Here is a 23,046-nt window from a genome sequence, read left to right as displayed (position 1 = left end):
TGCACAGTGGACTATATTCTTTCACAATGTAAGGCACAACTACATGATCACAAGTAGTAAACACACACACTGAAAGTAGAACTTAAGAGAATGGAACTTCAAATAAAAAAAAAAACAAAACCAAAATCAAAACACGCTCATGCAAAAAAATCTACATACACCTACCAAGATGGTATGATCCAGTTTAAAAGAAGTGCAGTACTTTGCAGGCAAAACTGCAACATAAGGCTATTATAATACGTTACATCTAAATACTGGGTAAGAACTTAAAAATTTCCCATTTATACTTTATGCAGTCATACAGAAATCAAGCTGTATGAGCAATATTCACATCTACAATAATAAACTGATCATTAAAATTGAGAAAAGAGACAAACAAGACAATGAAATTTGTGGCACGCATCCATTACAGTACTGGAGAAAAAACAAGACTAAACTAATGGTACATTTGGTGATGACAAAGCTGCATACAAAATTGCTTACATCCAGCAGACCATAATTATGACAACTTGTGGTTATGATTTATTTCCTGTCCAGCAGCTGAAGTTTGCAAGATTGGAACTACAGAAGTTAAAAGAATACAGAGTTTACAGTAATTGAAACAGTGGAATACTTTCAAACACATTAAATGAAGAGACTTATTTCCTTTTTGGTGATACCTTTGCTATTTTGGCATCCACTATAACTCGTACATAATGTGATAGTGAGCAAACCTTATTAAGCTTACCTAATGTCTGAATTTCACACAGAGGTAGTTTAAATGAAATCTTATGTAATGGCATCAAATGGTGGGGGTTTATGATTTCTTTTTTTGGCGACTTTTTCTCTTTTTCTTACAAAAGTGACAAATCTTATACAAGCAGCATTTTGGACACATTACTATAAAAAGTTCTGGTATTTACTAGCCCAGCAAGATGTTCTTTCAAACATCCCTTTGGTGCCCAGAATGAAGCTATAGTGTGATACAGAGTACTTTGCCATAAAGCCACCAGCAGGAGCCTGGACCTGCCAGCACTGGCCTGTTAACGTATAACGATGAACACTCTTTCCCAGCCCTCTATACCCAAGAAAGGCAGGAAATACAGATGAATGTGGTTTTAGTTTAGGTCATAGGGGGAGGAAAAATTGGAAAACACACCTACCAGGATTCTGCTTTCATAGTAACATTGATTTAAAAGGGTTAGCAGGGCTTCAATAATCTTCAAATGAGCAGATGCTCCTGTATCTGTTGCACAGAGAGTGCATAGTGTGTGGTGAGCTACAGACAAAAGGCAGAGTTTATTACCTTAACTAGTACCTATCCTCTTCATTACTGTGATCTTAAGTGGCATCTAATGTTCTCTCTAAAGATGCAAACCTCTTTATTCAGTGCCCCTTAGAAAAAAACAAAAAAAAACCAATCCAAAACTGAGTTTCTATGGCAAGGACTTCACTATCCAGTTAGTGCTGGGTCTGAAAAGTACACCATTTAATGCTTTTGGAAAGGCCATGGTTGTACAACAATTCTAAACTTATCCTAGAAGGGATGCTGAGGTCAAGACTTCAAAAATCAAGAACTGGACAACTGGCAAGATCCTTGAAAATATACAAGATTCACGTTTTCTTATTTAATAATCTTAAAATTAAGCTCTACAAAGACAATGTGTGCGTGATTACACAGGTTTTGTTGTTACATGTGCTCTCAGATGATGATCACGATTTTGGTACAAAGAAATTACAAGTGCAATTCTCCTTACATAGCAAGGGGCCAAATGTAATACAGTGAGAAGTCCAGCTGAAGACAAGCTTTCTGTCCATTGATTACAGCTAACACATGCAATGTAAAGTATGCCATTCCACTTACTGTAGATTATATTCAGTTAGACAGCAAAAAGTGCATAGTGCAAATGACAGTGTTGTTTCCTAGTCCTCCAAGAATATGAGAGTGGGAGGGGTGGTACCTGGAGGAGTAATTTATCAGTTTCAACATATTCAAACCATTATACCATTCTTCTTGCCATAGTTTATATTCTATTTGAACTTAAGCTCCAGCAGTTTTCTATCTGTCACTACATACTGGTCATAATAAGTTATAAAGTTTTCCAACAAGCATTTGTTTTCATTTGATGTTTAACTGACATTAAACAATCCAGAAAAGTACCTGAGTTTTCCAGGTCCCTTCTTTAGGAATGTCACTTCTTTTACATCTTGCATGAAAGAATCAATTGTTCTTGCTCATGTAATATAAACACAGCAAGGTTACTTCATGCTTCTGCTCCCAAAACCCTTCTTGCTTCACTAAGAAAGCTTTTCCAGTGAAGATTCACAAACAATCTTAATCGTCCCAAACCCAACAAAATTAGTTATTCATTGTTCTTGTGTACCTAGTGCTCCACACCTTGGCAACTTGGTTACTTGATGCCTTCCAAATAAAGAGGGATAAACCTGCACTGTACCCTAGAGCCTTAGACTCTTGTGCCAGAGAGTAAAATCAGCTGAAAAATGAGATCCTGCTAAACCTCTTTCTTGCCTCTGCTGGAAACTGCAGCTGAAAATTCCTTTTGTCTCTTCACCTGCAGAGAGCAACTTTTCCTACTGTGATTCATCAATTTTATCCTTTCTGTTCAACCTCTGCAGAAAGGGGAAGATTACTGTAGGGAATACATGAGGAGAAGAAACAAATAACAGTAAAGCACACCCAGCTAAGATCAAAAGCCTGCCACTGACCTCTGCAAGGCTACCTGCCTGCAGAGGGGTTGCAGGACATAAGTATGAATTGCTGACCTGAGGTGGGAGTAGAACTGTATGACTGGCATTCTGGAGGCAGCAAAGCAAGGGATTGTGGCTCTTTGACTAGGAAGAAAGATGGAAGTCTCCAGGAAGTTCAAGAGCTTCTTCCACCATTAACAACACCCTTTACACTTTCTGGATTGCCTCCGTAGCTTGTCTCAGCCCATGTAGCAGCTGGTCCCTCATATTCTGCTTCCCCAGCACTTCTGAATGTGGATGGAGTGTCTTGCAGAGGGGAAAGTTTCAGGAACAAATCCCACACTTCACTGTCCATTCCTGATGCCATGGTAGTGCCTAGCAATCAAAGGCAGCTTGATGATAAAACACACCTACTAGTTTGAGCATTGGTTTTACTGTTATTTCCACCTCTTGCTCTATAATGGCCTTTCATCAGTGAATGAGAGCAATCTGGTTCTTTCTAGAGGCTGTTGAAACACACCACTATTTATCTTCCAGTTCCAAGACTAATCTCTTCTGACATTTTACTAGTTTTTCCCTCTGTTCCTGTGTCTGTGGTCTAAAAAAAACTCAGTACATTAAACTATTTCATCTGGAATCCTTTAACGCAGCGTGGTAAAAATTACCAGGCTTTTTACTAGGTTTTCCTATAATTAATATTTCAAAGCAGTGCAACAAAACACCTACGTTCCTACTGATACATGCCCATCAAATCAGTCAGACTCTGCAAGCAGATTTATAAATACAAAGCTTTTCACCTTCCAGTTTCCCTTACTGAGTATCCTATAGTCATTTTACAGAGCTTGAACATAATTTCCAACCTGACATTGAGACCAAGAGCATTACACAGTCTAGTAAACCATCAACTTGTCAACAGATGCAGACCAGCACCAGGAATCCTGAGCACAAAAGAAGGAGCATAAGATTCAGCAATGGCATCATAAATTCACTCCATTTAAAAACTGTAGCAATCCTGACTTATTGCTGCAGACTCAAAGCTCAAAGATGAAAGCTCCTACACCCCTGGTCTAGGTACTAGTTACCCCTCTTTCTACCACTGTTCCTTCAGGTTTTAACAATCCCTCTTCCTACAGATGTGTATTTGGAAAGCATTTCCATTCCCTCAAAAAATTGGTCATATAAACTGATCAGCAAAAAGCAATCTGCAGAAATCAAGCTGGTTTTGCCTCTGAGAAGCTCCAGACCAAGGTCTGATTTGCGGTCAGCCAACCACACTGTTTCAGCAGCCAGCTGAGTGAGGTGACTCTGCTTGTCTTTACATAAAGGCATTTCAAGAGGCTGAATTAAGAACAAGCCTGCTAGAGCTTCTTCCACTTCCTTTGTACTGCAGAGCTCTCTCTTCATCGTTCACATATTCTCACTCAAAAGCAAAATGCCTGGACATAAGTGAGTCTTTTAACCATTTTCCTAGCTCCCCACAAAAGATTTCCATCTTCCTGTCTCATGTGTTTTGTCCCTGTGAAGTCACAAGAAGCTCCTCTCTTCCCTCTCCAAATCCCTTCTGCTCCATGTGGTCATCCTTCACTGCTGAAAGCAGCACAAGGCTCTCTGTGTTACCCAACAGGGCAGAGCACATCTACACTGGAGCACGACTGTCGCTTCTTTTCTTGTGTTTCTGAAGTCACATGTCAGACAAAGAAAGGCTTGAAGGCAAACTCTTCAGATTCTCCCAATAAATAAATATATAGAAAAAACAATTCCCAGAGGCAGAGAACCTGCTCATATTTTGTATTCAAAAGATTCTTATGACAAATTGTTATACTGATGAGGAGAAACGAGTCCAGGGGCTGTTCACATGGAATTGTTGCAGCAATTTTTTCTTTTTAGCAAGCAACTCTCAAATTCGAACCAGAAAAGCAGATCAGTATTTCACATAAACCACAACAGTATCCCAAACTCTTCTGCAGTGAGGAGAACCAGTTATGTAATCCAGCTGGATTTTGGGAAATAGGAATTTAAGATTAAGAAAACTTCTTGAGGAAAACTCCTTTAGGCTGCAAACATAGAACTAGACAGGTAAAACATGTAGATGACATGAAACATGTAGATCACTACTTCTGGAGAAAGGGATTAAGAAGTTTTTTCACTGAAGAGTTTATCAGGACTAGGCTTTTTTTGTCAGAGAGACTCTTCTTCATCCACATACAGAGCTGTCAACATAAAAGCAAATGAACCTGCCTAATGATGGCTGAGCTTCCAACATCGTGACAGAATTTGGTTCCTTACCTTGGGCAATAAGCAGAGGAATCAGGATACAGTCTTTTTCTCTAAACAGCTGGCTAAATTTTGTAGGAAGGCTGCGGTGGGGGGAACTTACTAGAGTATTTAAGACGGTCCCTAAATATCGTAAGGCATAACCCCTGCTCAGAAGAAATAACTTTAATGATTTTAAAATACCAGACACAAAGGGAAGAAAGTCAGAGACAGGCAGGCAAGAATGAACAGGTATAAATTAAATCATAACAAAAAAGAAGCATTGCAACATAAGGAACCTGTGTTGCAATTACAGTAAAGAAAGTATGAATAAATATCTAAAGACACATATATTGCCCTCTTATTTAGAGCTGTTAGGCTGTAACTAAGCTAGTAACAGGAGATTCACACCACTGTTCTGAGCAGACTGTCATATAACTAACATAACAGTTAAAACCCACTGGTAATGGGATGAGACGGAGCACAAAACTGAGGTTTGTTAGGTGTAGCAGGAGTTCAGTATCTTCCACTAAAAGCTGAGGAAGGGACAGAAGAAAAGATCAGACATCTGCAGCAATCTCAAAGAGTTTTTCTTAGTAGGATACCTAGCATGGAAGGTCTGGATGTCCCTTACAACCTCAGGGACCTCCCAGGCTTCCACAGTAAGGGCACAGGGAGATATGCACTACAGGCTACTGCCATCATTTGTTTGCTTTTTAAAGCCCACATATAAGGGTTTCTGGACCTTAAAATCCATCAAACAAATATGTAAAAGTGAAATCAATCAATACAGGATGGAATATTGTAATTTATCATTTAATATTCCTGCAATGCCCACTAAACTCCATCTCATCATTGGTTCACACATACTCTCTCTCAGACACACACACACAGACTATGCAATACAGCATATGTAAAGGTGTTCCAGTAACCAAGCACTGTAGTTGGATAAGGACTTAGGTGCTGATACTACAACAAGTTCTAAGTGAGCAAATAAAACCCAGTTGGAGTCGAGTCCAGACATTACCCTCACTGTGCAGTTCAAACTTTAGAGAGAAAAGTCTAAGAACCAAAGAGATAGAAAGAAAACAAAATCACAAGGGGTTATAAAGAACATCAGATATGCAATTAAATGCAACAATTAGTTATGTTTTGGTTTTTTTTACAGCAACATTTGATACATAAAATCCTCACAAGTTTTTGCATCTTCCTTTTCCTTTGAAGGAAACAAGAATAAACTACAATATCACATAAAAGCTGTTTCTCTTGAACAAAAAAATAAAAGATAAAAAAATACATTGTTACTCCTCTGTTTAAACTTTATTTACAAATAACTGGATATTTCTATTCTAGACATAGAAGCTCTTTTCAGGATAAATGGCAATAAGCTATGGATGATCTGAGCCCATGTCTCACAAAAAATACAATAATTTTACTTGGTATCGATAAACATTTTAAAATATACTAAATTTTGCCAAGTGTTACAATCATTGTCCAAACTGAATAGTAGTCTGAGTGCTGAACGAAGTGCATTGACAGAAATTGTAAATTTTAGTGTAACATTTCTTTGTCACTCACGATAGCCAGTTATCCTTGCAAGTCATTAAAGCAAGTATCACAGACTCGGACAGGCTTCTTAGAAGAAGGAGTTAAGGCGTTCTTTGCTGAGCACTCGGCACAAAAGATATTTCCACACTGTCTACAGTGATGCTGCAAAAGAGAAAAAACATACGTGCCAAACATCAATGCATTGATCACCAATAGAGATCACTATCATGTCAAGTAAAGTCTCATGTTTTAGAAGTTAGTTTGACTATTTAAATAGTAGTTACATGGCACATGGAAGGGCACAAGAGTAAATTCTTTCTAAAGGGTATTGGAGATTAAAATATTCAGAAGCACTTCAGTAAATCAGGAGACTATACCAGTTTTGGAAATGAACTGGTTCAAGTTTATCCTCTTAAATTTCTCCTCTTGGACTTGTTCTGGTCACATAAAACATGTTTTTACATGTAACTACCTACTTTCACATTGAAAAGTATCCTTGATTCAAAGGATCCAGCAGCCTTTGGTCAAAGACTACCCAAAGAATACCACTGAAATAATGCAGGACAGGGAGAGCCACCTAAGACCAAGCCAGGAAGTACCGCAAAAATGAACCTCACAGGTATCCCTCATCTAGTTCACGGAGCATACCCTGACAGCAGCAAAATGCTGTCGAAAAAGATCTGACCTAAAACATATCCAATTGTTTCTTCTGTTCTATGTCTAGTTAGTGTTTAGAAATATATAGTCAAAAAGCACCAACACGTTGATACCTCTTATTTTCACATATATATGCTCCATCCCTGGCAGTATTCAAGGCCAGGTTGGATGAAGCCTTGGTGATATGGTTTAGTGTGAGGTGTCCCTGCCCATGGCAGGGGGGTTGGAACTAGATCATCTTAAGGTCCCTTCCAACCCTAACTATTCTATGATTCTATACCTAATTTCAACAAACACACATTCCTTCTATATCTGTAAATCCAGTTCAGACTGGTTATAAATAAGTTCACTGTAAACACCGTGACAATAGTGTAATTTTGCTTGTTCACTTAGGGGATTGAACTATTTTAACACTGTTTATAACCTGATACTGTTAAAATGGCAAAAGAATTATTAATAAAGTAAGTTCCACACACTTTTTAATATTTAAAGCACTGCAAGCAATAACTGTATTCTGAGATGAATTCCACTGCACTGTTAAGGTCATTTTCTGAAGTTTGTATCCCATGTGAGAGTTTGAAAACAATAGAAAACAAAAATCCCCACAAACACACAGATAAACACACCTACCCTTCTCACTGTCACTGAAAAGCCTTTTCCACAGGCCATACAGTTCTGTACCTCATTGTCTTCTGCCCACTTCCTGTTGAGAGCTTGGGTGTGTTTGATCTATATAGAAGATATACAAAAAGATTTGTTTTTTAAAATGCTTATCTAATTCCTACTAATTTCCTCTGTTTTCACTGCACACACTACCCAGTGTGGTATAAAAGCACAATTTCTGCCATGATATTGAGAGCTTATATTTATTAAGAGAGAAAACCTTCTGACTTTCAGAACTATAAGCAGATTTAATAACCCACAGACAGCAATATGGTCCTCATATACAACAAGCATAACATCTTAATCATTCTGGAAAGTAACCCATCACCAGTCTGACACAAACTTGAAATTCTCTTAAGTTCCCACACAGAGAATCAACAGGTTTAATTGCTTCAAATCAAATTATACCTGTAATGACTGGTTTTCTCGGCCAAGTTCCTGCATTGCAGCAGTAGTGTTGTCCAGCTTTTTCTTCATTTCCACAAGTTTGGCTTGAAGCTTTTCAATTTCTCCCTCACTTTTTATACACCTGAGAAAAAATAGTAAATAGTCAGCTCAAAGCATATACAGCAATAGACAGTGCCTCCTTTGGGCAGGTTGTCACGTCTGAGAAGCTTCTCTCATAATTCTCAGCCAAAAATATCCTTGCTGTGAAAAGTTCTTGGATGCCTTGACTGGAAAAATATTCTGTTGTAACAATCAGTTTAAGATTATCCGGCACTGCTCCCAAGGATCCATGGCTTATTAATACCTGGAATTACTCCTAAACCCAGGGACATTATTGATGGAAGTCCATCAAGCAAGCCTCAATATATACCCCTGTGCAACAGGACACTCTTGCAAACCAGCTGCCACAGATCAGGTCAGACAACATAGCAGAAAAGAACCCTTTTAGTAAGGCCACCTCCCATCAGCTGAAATTCTGTTAGCTGTTGAAAGCCAAATTTCAAGGGTTCATTTCCTGCCAAGCTGCAAACAGCTACTGGATGAATTCAGAACAGTATGGTAAGGGATTGCCAAAGAAAGAGGATCTCTCTTGCATTGATGCCACCCTCTCCCAAGGTCTACTGTTCAAAAAACAAATCAGCAAGCTTGACAGTATTAAAAAATGTTTTCCATTCTGCCTTCACCAAACATGTCAGGAAATAAGGACAAATAAAGTTTCCTGTCTCACAGGTGTTTCTTTTACCTTTGTAGACACTGCTTTCAGGTAACTCCTGCTGCCTTGCCAGCCTCCTGCTGCCAGAAGGAAAGGCACTCTGCTTACCTAATATTTAAATGTATTGTAGTGACAATAGCAGAACTGGAGAAAAGAGGACAGTAGATTTTCAGGCAGAATAAAACACCTCCTGTGTGAACCTTAGCTTATCTAATCCAATTAGATATTTAATCTCCTAATATTGAGCAGTGAGTGTACCAAATTCGTGCTACTGGAGGCACTTAGAAGGCTCTTCCAGGCTTCTGGATGACTAGTACACCTACTCTGATTAAGTCAAGGCAGGGGAGGCTTGGAGTAATGGAGAAGGATAGCTAATTCAGATATGACAAGCTCTCTCTGCCAGGCCTTGTAAGGTTCATACAGCAGATCAGATGAGAAGCCACAACCTACACACTTCAAAGTTCAGAGGAGCCCAACAGATTTAGATGGATCTTATGGATGGGCGTAGATCTTTGAGCACAAGCACATAGGTGTGACTTTGGTGATAAAAAAGGTCCTGATATGCCTGCCTGATTTTCTACAAAATAGCCACCTTGTCGAAGCCCACAAAGAGCACAGTTTATTCCCAAAACCCTTTGCTGTATTTTGGCAGGGACAATAGAATGTTGCACTCTGGAAACTGCATGCAGAGCCGAAACACTAAAAGCTGATTAAAATAAAGCACGCATACTGAATCAACTGGAACAAGTTTGCAGTGTGAGGCTTTCCATTTCCCAAACTATACTTCCACATGTGCCATGACCATAGCTTACCTCTCCAGCAATGCTCTTCTCTCATCCTGGTTATTCTGCACCGTTGCTTCCAGGACAGCAATATCCCCACGTAAATCATCTGTCTGTTTCTCCAGCTCGCTCACTCGCCTCTGACTGCTTTGCCACTCTTTCTTCATGGTAGCCAGGTTTTCATTCAGGGCTGTGACCTGCATGGTGAGTTTAGTCTCCTTTTCCTCATGTTTCCTATTTTCTTCTTCTTTCTCTTTTTGCTCTGCATGCTAAGAAAACAATGGAACAATGAAAAACAACCTTCCAAGTATCCTTTCCCTGTTCCCTACATTTAATTAAGGCAAAGAAACTTACTGTACTAGAATCACTACTTTTAATCAACAAACTCTATTAGACAAGGCTGTCACCCTACTGAATTCTCCCACATCCTTAAATGCCTCAAAGATTTCTGACCTTGTCATTTAAAAATTAATATAATGTGAAACTAAAGTCAACTCTTTGCTTGTTCTCTGTCCCTGGAAGAATCCAAAGGCATGTGCACAAAACAACAGTCTTATACTCTCTAATATACTAACCAGTTTAGCTTCAATTTCCACACATTCTTTCTTCAGCTCCTCTTCTCTCTTTTTCAGCTGATCTTTGACAGCTTGATGGGTTTTCTTCTCCTGTTCCAGAGCTGAATTAGTATTATCTATTTTGCCCTGCAGCTCTAATTTCTGTTGAATCAATAGCTGGTTTGCATCCTTGAGATTTGCCACCTCCTGTTAGGATACAGAGCTCAAAGTTAAAGTAGCAACTTTGAAAATGTAAATGATTTTAAATTCGAAACTACTGTAAATTGTTTCCAAGGAGAAACAAATAATTTTAGTTTTATCACTGGAAGAAATGATAATTTTATAGCACAAAATTTTATATAGTTTTTTTAATTTATAATTTTAAAGTATCAATGATTTTCATTATCAAAGATTTTAACCTTTTACCTATATTATGAACAACATTCATTTATAAAATAAACTTACTGTATATTTCTACTAAAGCAGTTGAAGTTCCATTGGATTATTTTATGCAATTCTTTGAAAGGAGACATCCATGGTAATTTTCCAGAGTCTGTTTTAAAATTTATTTCCTATCATTCTCTAGTTGCAATAATGAGGCTAAGGGAATTGTAATGGCAATTTAAAAACCTAACACTGATGGTAGCTACTTTCTATTAGTCTTAAATGTATCAATAAATATCTTCTAGTTTAAGTAAGAAGGATGATACATTTGCTTTTAAATATTAGTTTTACTGGTTCTTCTGTAATAAAATATAACAAAATCCTGAAGTAAAATAGTAAATTGATAGGAATCATTTATCTTAAAATTACACAGCCAAGCATGGAGGTACAAAGAGACTCACAGGAGCTGCCAGTTTTCCATAAATCAAAATTAAGACAAAACCAAAGACAGGGAGAGAACATATCCTGAGAACAAGAGGATGCCCTACAGATACATATCTATTTACTCCTTGGTAGATGTGAAACAGAATATAGCCCTTTAGGAGACTTTTTCTGGTTTAGTCTGATCACTTGTATGTAGATCAAGAGATGAATATTAAGCTGCTGTTGGTGTACACACATTTTATATACATCTTTATAAATTTTCTTCTTTAGAATAAATATTTTAGGAGTAATGAGAATTATAGTAACCTTTCCCCCAAATCCAAGAAAGTACTGGGCATAGATTGCTTGACGTAAAGTATAGACTTCTATCTAAAGAGATCAGTTTCTAAACACTGGAGAACAAAATAACATCTGAAACTCATAAGGTATCATATTACTTTCTTTTTATTAGTATATAGGGGCTGTACCTTTATTTATAATTATAAAGCAACTTAAACCCCATGTACTTAACAGATGCAAGTATAACTCTAATACTATAACATGGAAAACAAACTACAGTCTTTTAGGAGCATTTGTTTCTGCAGAGACTGAAAACTTAAATACATAATATGCAGTGAGAAATGGTTTGGTTTACAGACGAGTGAATGTTATTTAATTAAAGCCTCCAAACTTTTACCCTTCAGAGAGCTCATTTGATTGTTATGATTTTGGTAGAGAGTTAGCCTTTTATGAGGCTCCTGACATTGTTTCTTCCCTGACTGTGACTTTTACAGACATTTTAAGAAACTACAGCACATCAAGGGAGTTTCAACTCTACCATGCAACTTTGATAAGTACCAGATGTGCCTGGAATATCTGGGAAACTTCACATTCATGACACTTTTGGACATCTTTTCTGCTCTTCCAAATAGTCAAGCAAGGGCATGCACAGTGAATCTACAGTGGTGCAGAAGAAAAGCCAGGACATACAACCCCATCCTGAAGCTAAAACAAGTTGTGTGGTTCACCTGGCCAAGAACACTGGGCACCGGTGCCCCAGGATTATCACTAATCAAGTCATCATTGCTCAGGAACCAGAACGAAATCTAGGCTTTGGTTCCTTTACCTGTAACACTGACACTGACAGCAACCATCTTTCCAAAGCCATTACAAATAACAACTACCAAGCAGGCACATAATTTTCATAAGATAACCAACCACATAAAGACTCAGTTTGTCTGAATATACCTTCTCAAATTCGTGCTTGGAGGCTCTAAGCTCTTCACCCAGCTTGGCACTTTCTTTTTCAAGTCTACTCCTTATTTCTTGGAGCTCTGTTGTTTTACATTTCTCATTAGCCAAGTCTTTTTCTTTCAAAATCTTGAAGAGATACAGAAAGTGTTAGAAAGGTTACTTCTTCTAAGTTCACAAAATAAATAAATGAATAAATAATAAACATCCAGGGCCCAAAACCTATTTGGAGGCTTTGTAACTAGTGGGAAACAACTGCCACATATCTCTATCCACAGTCCATAGTGCAAACAATTAGCAGCATGTTTGCAGTTCTAAATTTAAAACTAGTAAGATCTTTTCACCTGTCTAGCCAGTTAGAACACATTAACAGCCTATTTTGAACCAAATTCCCTTCAAATGTTGTTAAAAGTCTTTACACCAAAGGTTCAGTAAAACTGGCATTGACATACATTAAAACAGTGCTGTGCCCTCCATATACTCTTTGTTTAGAGATGTAACAATTTAATAAAAGGTGTCAGTGTGGGATGTATGTGTCTGTGTGAAGATGTCAAAAGACATTTACCCTGTCATTCTGAAGATCCTGTAACATTTTGGTCTTCTCACACAGCTGCTGCTCCTTCTTTGATGCATCCTGCTCCAGTGTAGACTTAGCTTTCTTCAGTTCCTGAATCTGCTGATTATTGCTAGCAATTCGATTTCTGCTGGAAACCAATTCTTCTTGAGCTAGAGCAAGTTTTTCTTCTGTAGACTAATTACAAAGAGAGTTCTGCAAATTATCTATCAGCATTAGAACTTCAGATACTCCAGCACCTGAAGTTTTTCCATGTGGAGAAACTGTTACCTAGTGTGCAACATTTAGCTTCAAATGGTGACAGTAACTTCTAGGTTACAAGGTTACCCTAAATAAGAGAAACTACCCCAGTATCACTTCCACCAGCAATACCTTACTGTACATATTCCAGCTTGCATCTTTCCACAGAAAAAAAAGGTGAAAACATACAGAAAGGCAGAGAATGAAAGGTAACTGATGAAAAGTGGACAAACTTGAATTCACTCACACAAATTTGTTTTGTTCTCTGGGCAAATCAACTGATCTATAACTCTGACAGCTGTTACTCAAGCCGCAGTGAAGCTATACTACTGAAGATTTCAGAAGTCATTCAGTGCTATTTTTTACCCATGACTTAGTGAAGCCAGTGCTAGGACAATTGTAATTTGTTTTTAAATGCTAACATGAAACATACAACCTAAAATGCTACTATCAGAGTAAAATATTTCAGTCTCAGTTGCATCAGCATTTTAAACAGAACATTTAAATTTCCATTCAAAATACACTGCAGATTATATTTCGTTTGCCTCCAACTCTCCCCTTTAGCAAAAAAACCCACCTTGGATTCATCTCTCTATAGAGATATAAAAACCCCAACAATCTAAAACTTGCACCCAAGCCTCATTCTATTTTCTCACAACAAAGTAAAATTTGGGGGTTCTGCTTCAGTTAATATTCTGGAGGTTATACTTTTTTAAGCTTTAGGCTTAGGGAATGACTAGCTCTGCTTAGAAGCATGTTCTTTCATAAGGAACCAATGAGAAGGAAAAATACCAAACTCATCCGCCACTCCTCCAAAATATTGGTGTTTTATGGAAAACTTTGATACTACAGTCACACAGAATGTGAGGATATCTATGATTAGTAATAAGTTTATTACCTCCAGTGCACCAATAAGGATTTAAATTCTTTCAAGATATACTAAATTCTTTTCTAAGTTCTTATTTAAATCCTAATCAAACCTCTTGCTGAAGGTTAGTGATTTTAAAAGGAACAATAAGAACAACTTTGGCTTCACTTAATTATGCATATACTTTAGCCTCTCCTGTGTTGATTTAAAACCAAATTGATTTCTGATGCCTCCTAATCCTCCGTGAAATGTCTAAAGTATTTTGCCTGTGGAGTCAGATGTAGTTTGAAACATCAGTGGTGGAACACTGCTGACTCAATGGCATTTTCAACAATCCCAGTGGCACATAAAAGCTCACGTTGGCTTTTAAAACGAATTTGCAGACAAATTACTCTATTTGCTTTCTGAGCTATTAGAGTTCACTACTTAACACTTACTGAGGTGTTAACTCAGAATTTTTTTTTAAGCAAACTGGGAAGCGCTTCTGCAATTTCCAGCTTTCAGCACAGGGTGGGTCTTTCAGAACGCAAAACTAGCCCTCTCCCATCCACTGCGGGCAGTGGAGTACCACATTTTCCTAACAGGGAGAAAGGATGGGAAGTGTAGCATCATCATGTAACATCTTCACAGGCAAACCCAACAGTATCTGCAGTTTTAGAAAGAAACATAATGAAGCCACAGCTTTTATTCAAATTTGTTTCCAGGAGTGAACGTGGTTACATCCAATTTGTCAGCACAGGGTGACAGAATTTAATGAAGTGAATAGTGACACACAAATTAAAAGCCTCACATAGGGAATACTTCTCTCTCACCTCCCCTCTCTCCCCCGAAGTGTCTATGCTGTACAGGCTATCTCGCTGTGCCTATACCTACCCTAAGACAATGTAAATCTTCTTATAAGGGGAACTAGTATTCAGCCTATTCTGCTCTGTATTAGGCACAAACATTTCTGTACGTCAGTAGTATTTAACATGAGTCTTGAAACTTTGCATACAACTCAGCATGCTATAGCTTATATGTGTAAGTGCCTCAAATGCGCTGTGATTAATAACAATACCTCTGAGAAAGGCATGGATAGATAGAAGGTTGATTTACTGTTAAAATTGTATTGTTTCTCAGTAGCATCCTTTGGAAATGAGCAGAAATCCTCTGGCACATGATTAAACATTCCAGTTACTATCCTTGTTCCTGGCCCAGTTTTCACTATGGCAGCAATTCAGCCCAATTTTTTTGACTGCTGAGGAGATCACACCTTTAACATAAAACCACTTCTCAAAAAACCTGATGCCATTTATCTTATTTAATTACCATTCAGTTTTGCCATTGCTCCCAGAATATGACTGGTGTTCTACCAACAAGATATCCTTAGTCATGAGACTGCTCTTCAGGATGACAGACAAAACCAAATTCAAGGAAAAGGTACAGAACAGAAGTTGCCAATCTGTACTTATTTTTGCAAATAAAACCAGATGCTAGGATGACCGGTACAGAGTTTAAATAAATAAATACAAAGATAAGAAGATATCAAAGCCTGATTCACTACAATTTGGTCTGTTGCAGTGTAAATTATAGTGCAAACAGTAGAACTAGTCCAAGCTGGGTGGTAGGTCCTAGATCCTTAGGCACCTAAGTGAGGTACACAGAAATGAGCATTTTAGTCCGTGTGCTTCCCTAACCCTAACCCAGTCCACAAGGAGGCACATGAAACTACTCACAGATGTTAACCTGATCTCTCTTCACCTTCTAAGAAGGGTTAAACTGACTATAGGCAACTTCAGCTCCTGAGTTACAGGCCTGAGGTTTGGCAGCATGAATATTGTCCCAGAACATCCACAGAAGATACGCTGACAGAGATGCCAATATTGGAAGAAAAGAAGCATTCTTTAGAGAACACAGAGGAAACCAGGACTGACTACAAAGAGCACAAATGCCAAGACTGAAAGATACTTGGCAGATCAGGAGAGAAGGATTCAACAAAGTATGTTTGCACGAACTCAAAATCAAGGCAAAAATAGCAGTTCTGAATTTTTATTAACCCTTCTACACAAAAAATACCTTTTCCACAAAAAGGAAGCTTATGTGTGTGTGCATGCAAAAATACAAAAACCACACATGTATATATGTGTGTATATCTATATACACAAATGATCTGTGGTGCTATTCCTTTTTTACTGTATGTATCAAAAACTATAGCATTTACAAGCACTCAAATCCTACCCGATTTCTTTTTCCAGTCACAAAAATGCATGAGTGTAGTTAGTGCTATAGGTGGTAACTTATACCAAATTAAATTTGCAACAAATAGTATCCATAAAAGTATAACTACATTCTCACTTCCGATTTTGTTACAACATTCACTTTCCCTCTGCAAGATTTACAGCTTCAAAGCTTGCATCTTGCTACAGCTCCACAGCAAGGATCTTCTGTTACTGAACAAGAAACTAGGACCCAGCTGTGCTGGTGCACTCCAGGGAGCAGGTGCCCACTCTGCGTCTGTCTCTCATGCAACGCTGTATCACCAGCTGCAGAACTTCACTGAAACGTTTGCTCACTTCTCAGTCACACCTCAGTCTCGCAGCCCGTGACGAGCCAGCGATTTCAGAAGTGATATTGCGAGCAGATGCCAGAAGATGGTGCTCTCTGTACGGGGCAACTCCTTCCATTCCCTATTCGTGCCATCTGCTCCTTTCATGATCTATCCCCACACTGAAACCTTTCCCAGTGTGCTTTTTCCTTTGAGGCCTGCTAAGAAAAATTCTCTGGTTCTTTAGGTTAAGATTGCAATGAGGCAGCACATCCACAATTAAAGGTCAGCTCCCCATCTTTTCTCTCTTCCACATTTTACATTAAAAAGGGGTGGCAAGCAGACCTCACTAGTCATCATTAATATGTTTTAAAATTTCTATTTTTTTTTTTTAATCCAGTGAACAGTCTCCAAGTTGGTACATCACCTCAGTACTGAGGACCTCAATCTTCCTCAGGCCCTTTAGGCTCAACAGGCACTTACATAATAAATCAAGTTACCTGACTGCTCATCTTGAAAGTCTTGTTTTCCCATTGCCATCACCTTATTTTACCTTTCTGCAAGGATGTTCCAGCTTTCTTTTTTGCTACCATCCACATTCAAGTTTAAAAGCACGTTGGATGCCTACTGTCCTACTTTTTACTTGCCAGAACTAGAGGTCATCGAGATGGTTCATATACTTGTAACAAAGCTATTTTTTGCAACAACTGATACTTACATGAAAACTATACCAAAAAGAAAGCCAGCTAAATGAGCACATCCAATGCTTTTACAGGTCATTGCATTACCAAATGTTGATCTAAGTGCCTTGCAGAAAATTAACACACAGAGATACGTATGCTATAGTAACTAACTATTAAGAAAGAGCTTGTTTAAACCCACTGTTGCTTTCTTAATCATGCTGAAGTTCTTCACAATTTAACACAGCAATTCAACCACGCTACACTGAAAGTAAAGCCTCTGTAACCTGTGACAGGTAATCTAATGTTACAGGGGAGAAGAAAGATGAATAAAACTCCAATGGCCTATATTTAAAAAAATTATTTCCCTTTTTCTTAAAACAACCCCGAACTTGGAGTTTGGCTAGGGCTCCACAGCTCACATGGTCCTATCTATCTGAAATGGCCAGGAGACCTTTAACATTTTCAGTGGTGGAACTGAAAGGCCACTGGGACAGGCGAAGGGGAGTGATGAAATCTAAGCCATCAATGACTTATACATAATGAAGCCATCAGAAGCTGACATCTAAAACAGATCAGACGATCCAATCTCCCAATGTGCCTAGTTCTCTCCATAAACTTCAGAAAAGCCTAGAACAACAGTGTCACACACAGACAAAGCTGCAGTGTGATTCATCTGAAATGAAAAGTGATGAAGCTACAGATCTTGCCAGTAGACAGCCAGTCTCTGCAGCACAGTATGTGCTGGGACTAACTGGAGCATTGGCTTAGCACTGACATGAAGAAAGGAGGCAGAAAACAAGGACATAAAAAACCACCTTTGCTGACTGACTCAGCTGCCAGCAATACCTCTTTGAAGGCACTACACCCTAATATTGAATCAGATAAATTCAGTTTAGGAATATCAAAAACTTCAAAGACTAAGCTCAGACACTTGTATTCCAGGCAGGTCCCTAAAACTACCATTCCTATTAGCTTGACATCTCTGAACATCTACAGTCAGCTAAGAAGGAAGGGGCAAGGGTATGGGAAAAGACTGACAACTAAAATTCCAGTTAACTCATCTAGGAGATAGTAGTTACTTACATGCTGGCAGACTTTGCCCTAATTAGCTATGCTGTTTAAATTAGCTGAAAGCTGCAATATATAACAAGAAAGAGCAACTCCAAAAATTAACTTGTAAAAGAATACAAAAATAAATCATCTTTCATTTTGCTGCTGCATAAATACAAGGGTATTTCAGGTAAACTGAAAATACGCAAATATCCTTGGAAGGGCTTGAACAGCACTAAATTCTATATATAACATGTATAGAATACGAAGAAGAAGCATTTTTCTGCCTATACAGTTCCTGAACAGTTTCTTGGACTTCAAAATGTATATAAAAAGATCTACTAAAAGTCACATATGACATTAAAATGACTGTAAGTACCTTAAGGTCTTGCCTTATTGCCAGCAGCTCAGACTCTTTCCCATAAAGATCCAACTGCAGCTTCTCCATGTTTTCCTTATTTTTTTCATGGCTCTTCTGTAAGTCTGCTAGCTTGACTTTCTCCGTTTTAAGCTCCTGTGCTGACAAAATAGACTGCTGTTGCAGTTTATTCTCCAGTTCTGCCTGAAACATAAGCATAGGAAGTTTCAATTAGAGTTACAGTCAGTAAAGCTTAATCATTTTAATAAATTGCATTTCTACTGCAAGGCAAGATTTTTTCCCACTTAGAAATAGCAGTTCAGTAATCTGGTATTCGTGATTTTACAGTAATATTTTGTAAGTAATCTAACAGCAAAATTTAATTCATGACAAATAACTTAGTGAAACACATTAAGACCAAGCATTAAAAATCTTAACAATGTTTTCAAGTGTTTCAAGTTTCTGGCTGTGATAGAGATAATATTCTTCACGGTATCTAGTATGTTTTGGATTTGTACTGAAAACAGTGTAAATAATACAGATATGCTTTAGCTATTGCTGAGCAGTGCTCACATAAAGTCAAGGCCTGTTTTGCCTCTCACACCACCCCACCAGTGAGTGGGCTGAGGACGCACAAGGAGTGGAGAGGGGACACAGCTGACCCCAGCTGATCAAAGAGACATTCCAGACCACATGGCATGATGCTCAGCAGATAAAGCTGGGGAAGAGGAAGGGGGTGATGTTCAAAGTTAAAATGTTTGTCTTCCCACGTAACAATTACACATGATGGAGCCCGGCTTTCCTGGAGATGGCTGAACACCTGCCTGATGAGAAGTGGTAAATTAATTCCTTGCCTTGTTTTGCTTGTGTATGTGGCTTCTACTTTACCTATTAAACTGTCTTAATTGCAACACATCTTTTTTTGCATTTTTATCCCTTCCATTTCTCTCCCCCATCCCAAAAGAGGAGAGTGAGCAAGCAGCAGTGTGGTGCTTAGTCGTTGTTTGGGGTTAAACCACAACACCAAGTCCTAAATCCTAAAGTTTCCATAGACTAATTCTATCATGTAGCATAGGGCAACCAAAACTGGAGCAACATTTAACAGTGGATGGCACAAAACACAACATTTCCTAATGCTGTAAGACATTTGAACTCTTTTCATTATGGTTTATGAGTTTCATACTGTCACTCAGATAAATTCTTCTGGTATAATAAGAGAAGACTTGATTTAAAATTGTCACAGAAGTTCCAAAATACTGTAGAGTCTGTCTAAACCACTCTTATTACAGAATTCTACTGCTTTACAGAAAATGTAAACTTTTGCTTTGTAGCATGCTCATGAAGCAAAATAAACACATTCAATCTAGTAGTTTTTATTACTTTATTTAAACTCAGTGCCTACCAAATTCATATATCAACACTGGCTTGTTTCGCTTTATTATTGTTGTTAATGTTGTTTGTAACTCCAACTGCTCTGAAGACCTTGTTTCTACATCCTGACCTTATCTACTACAACAAACAGCTGTTTATCATACAGACACTGAAATAAAAGCTGCAGCATTTATCTGAGAAATTTATATTCGTTTTCTTACAGGAGCAAGAGAGGACAGGCTTACCTTTTCTAAAAGGGCAGTTTTTAATTCAGCTTGCAGTGTCTCACTGTGTTTTTTCTTCTGCTCAAAAGAGTCCTTTAACTCTCTCAGCCTTCCTTGGAGATGTTGCTCACTTTTTTCTTTCTCCTTCAGAAGACCCTGAATTTCCAGTATTTGCGTTCTTGCTGCATCAAGCTCTAGCGACAGCTGCTTAGAAATCTATATTCAGAAATATTAAATAACTGTATATAATTTTAATTTAAATCAGTATTTTTATGAAAGTATGAAAAAAGTAGGACATGGTAATACCAAGTAACTGTTTCACTAATGAAAAAACCTAAAGGGTTGTAAAATCCCCACAGCTAAGATTTGTGCGGCACAGAAAGGTAGGAGTAAAACCTGTATGTGAAAGCTTCATGTTATCATCCAGGAAATTTTAGTACCACCTTTTTTCAGTGCCCCAGTTAGGTTACAATTTAAGAACTGCAACCTCTTTATCCCTCATCAGTCCCAGCATGTGATACTGAAAATTAATCTTTTAAATACTTATTATTACTGATTTCTGGATTTTCGAAACTACACAGCTTACCCCCTCCTTTTTTTCCAGTGAGTTTTTCAGTTCATTCCTCTCTTTAGCTACAGACTCTGTTTGGACCTGAAGCTGATGTTTTAACTCTTGGCAAGATTTTTCCTAAGAAAGATAAGACAAGAAAATATTCATGTAAGCTTCTAAGACAGGGTACCAGATATTTCTGCAGGATCTACAAAGCCTTGAAAAATTATGCTTTCCCTTCCAGCGAAAGAGCTTTCCTTCTCAGCTGCAGACATATTTTCAGCTCAAAACTCTTTAAAACTTTCACAGTAGTAGGTAACTCCAAGCTGAACACAGCTGATACCCTTCGCTAACAAATGCAGCCATGTGCCGAAGAGTTTTTCCGAGTACGGATAGCCTCCCTCTTTGAAGCTGCTGTTGGCAGCCCTTCTCCTTCTTGTGGAAGCAATAGGCTCATCATTCTCCTCAGGATTCAGAATTTCTTCATGTTCTAAAACTCATGAGCAAAGTACATTTGCAGGAGTTGTATTCAAATACAACTACATTTTAAGCCCAAATACCATGCACTTAAGACATTGGCAAACCTCCAAATGGCTACAGAATTAAAAGCAGAATCTGGATTCCTATCTTTAAGTCTAAACTGGGGAGCAAATCCTTCAAGTTTTTAGGAGAAACAAATATTTAAACAGCAGTAACTAAGTAAAGCAAATAAAAAGGCTTATCTGAAAAAAGTGAAGAGTAAAGGAAAAAGTTATTTTTAACTAGGAGCAAGATTCTTTTTAGATCAGAATAAAAGCAGCTCTGAACGAGTTCTGGGAAATGGTGACATGTAAGATGAGAAGGGAATGAGAAAGACACCACCCCTATCATGTCTGAGGCAGAGGTGTTGGAACAACTGCGTAAGAAAAACTATAAAATATATACTCATACAGTGCCCACTCATAGTACCAACAAAGCAAGAGAGAGAAGGAAAAATCATATTTTAAGGCTAGTGAAAGTTCACTTCTTTACCATAGTAGGTTGCTTAGGTGATCAAGCACTTGCTATACCACCACTTGAGAGACCTTTACGAAACTTAGATAGTCCTAGCACTTCAATAATACCTTAAGGTCTCTCCACAAACAACAGATGATATTACTCTGCCTGCTGTACACAGCCTTCCAGCATGTCAAGTGCACAGGAAGGCTGTATATACAAAGACTCCAGTAATGAAGCTAATTTGGCCTTAGCAAAGTAAATTATTCTTCAATATGGTGACAACTTAGCAAAGGGTTTGTAACTGTGTTGTTATAATATGGCTGATGTACTTTTTTAAAAAAGGGACAATTCCCATCAAATTATTTCACTGCTTGTCTCCATTTAGCTTCTTCACCACATTAAAGGCAGGCAGCGAGAAAAAGGGATGTTGACTACTGTGAACATCCAGGCAAAAATTAAAGGTAGAGCACATATATGAACTAACAAAAATCACAATTTGTTTTCCTTAAGGCAATTGCAGTTAATTTCCATGCGTTGTAATTGTACATACACTCTTTTCAGACAGAAAGCAAAATCATTTTATCAGACTATAAATTCACCAAACTTAGTGTATAATGAAAGAAACTACTAACCATTTCTGCCACGGCTGCTTTTGCTTTTTGTACTTCTTTCTCTAACTCTTCCTTTCTTTTTTTGAAGGATTCAGAACCTTTTGAGAGCTTATCTTTGGTAGCTGTAAGATCCTTTATTAGAACATCCTTCTCTGATTTCACTTGTTGCAGCTCTGATGATGCTGCTTGCATTCTGCAATCTAATTCTTTGAGTTGCTTACTAGTATCTTGGTTTGATTTTTCAAGGTTTTGTTTGAGGCTGGCCTTCTCCTCCTCCAGGTTTGAAATTTGCTTTTTTGCTTGTTCAAGGGCTTCAGACTTCTTCTGCAAATCCAATTTAGTATTAGACATCCTGCAAATACAAAGGGAAAAATAATATTTGTTTTAAAATTCTTCTCCACAGCCCCTTTGTACCATTAATGTCTCTATTATTTAATATATTAGCTGTAGAACTACTTTAAAGCATAGCTCCTTCACCCAGAGCATAAGCATTTTGTCCCCCTGAGGAAGACATACCAGCAACTTTAAAAACTATTTTGAGATAAACTTTTCCTCCTCAACTATAATGAGCAGAAACTACCCCTTTACTGTTTATGCATAAATTCCAAATCAGTCTTTGTAAAAAGTTACAGGGCTATGGATACTTAAAGAGG

General features: G+C 38.0%; 1 protein-coding gene across 2 annotated transcripts in view; it reads right to left on the bottom strand.

Annotated features, from left to right (window-relative positions):
• Positions 1-1,576: 1,576 nt before the first annotated feature.
• Positions 1,577-23,046, bottom strand: part of EEA1 (early endosome antigen 1) — a 73,769-nt gene continuing 52,299 nt past the window's right edge. For both annotated transcript variants that reach the window (XM_034062755.1, XM_034062757.1), the window contains 11 exons: positions 22,415-22,745; positions 20,841-20,942; positions 20,276-20,470; positions 18,681-18,863; positions 12,928-13,113; positions 12,360-12,491; positions 10,326-10,511; positions 9,781-10,019; positions 8,218-8,338; positions 7,777-7,875; positions 1,577-6,651 (listed from right to left, as the gene is read on the bottom strand). In XM_034062755.1, the coding sequence (XP_033918646.1) occupies positions 6,529-6,651; positions 7,777-7,875; positions 8,218-8,338; positions 9,781-10,019; positions 10,326-10,511; positions 12,360-12,491; positions 12,928-13,113; positions 18,681-18,863; positions 20,276-20,470; positions 20,841-20,942; positions 22,415-22,745 (1,897 nt within the window). In that variant the 3' untranslated portion in view covers positions 1,577-6,528. The remainder of the gene's footprint in view (positions 6,652-7,776; positions 7,876-8,217; positions 8,339-9,780; positions 10,020-10,325; positions 10,512-12,359; positions 12,492-12,927; positions 13,114-18,680; positions 18,864-20,275; positions 20,471-20,840; positions 20,943-22,414; positions 22,746-23,046) is intronic.

This window comes from Melopsittacus undulatus, chromosome 5 (assembly GCF_012275295.1).
Source record: "Melopsittacus undulatus isolate bMelUnd1 chromosome 5, bMelUnd1.mat.Z, whole genome shotgun sequence".
Lineage (NCBI taxonomy): Eukaryota > Metazoa > Chordata > Aves > Psittaciformes > Psittaculidae > Melopsittacus > Melopsittacus undulatus.
Note: the sequence above shows the minus strand (reverse complement) of the source record. Positions and strands in the feature narration are given on the sequence as shown.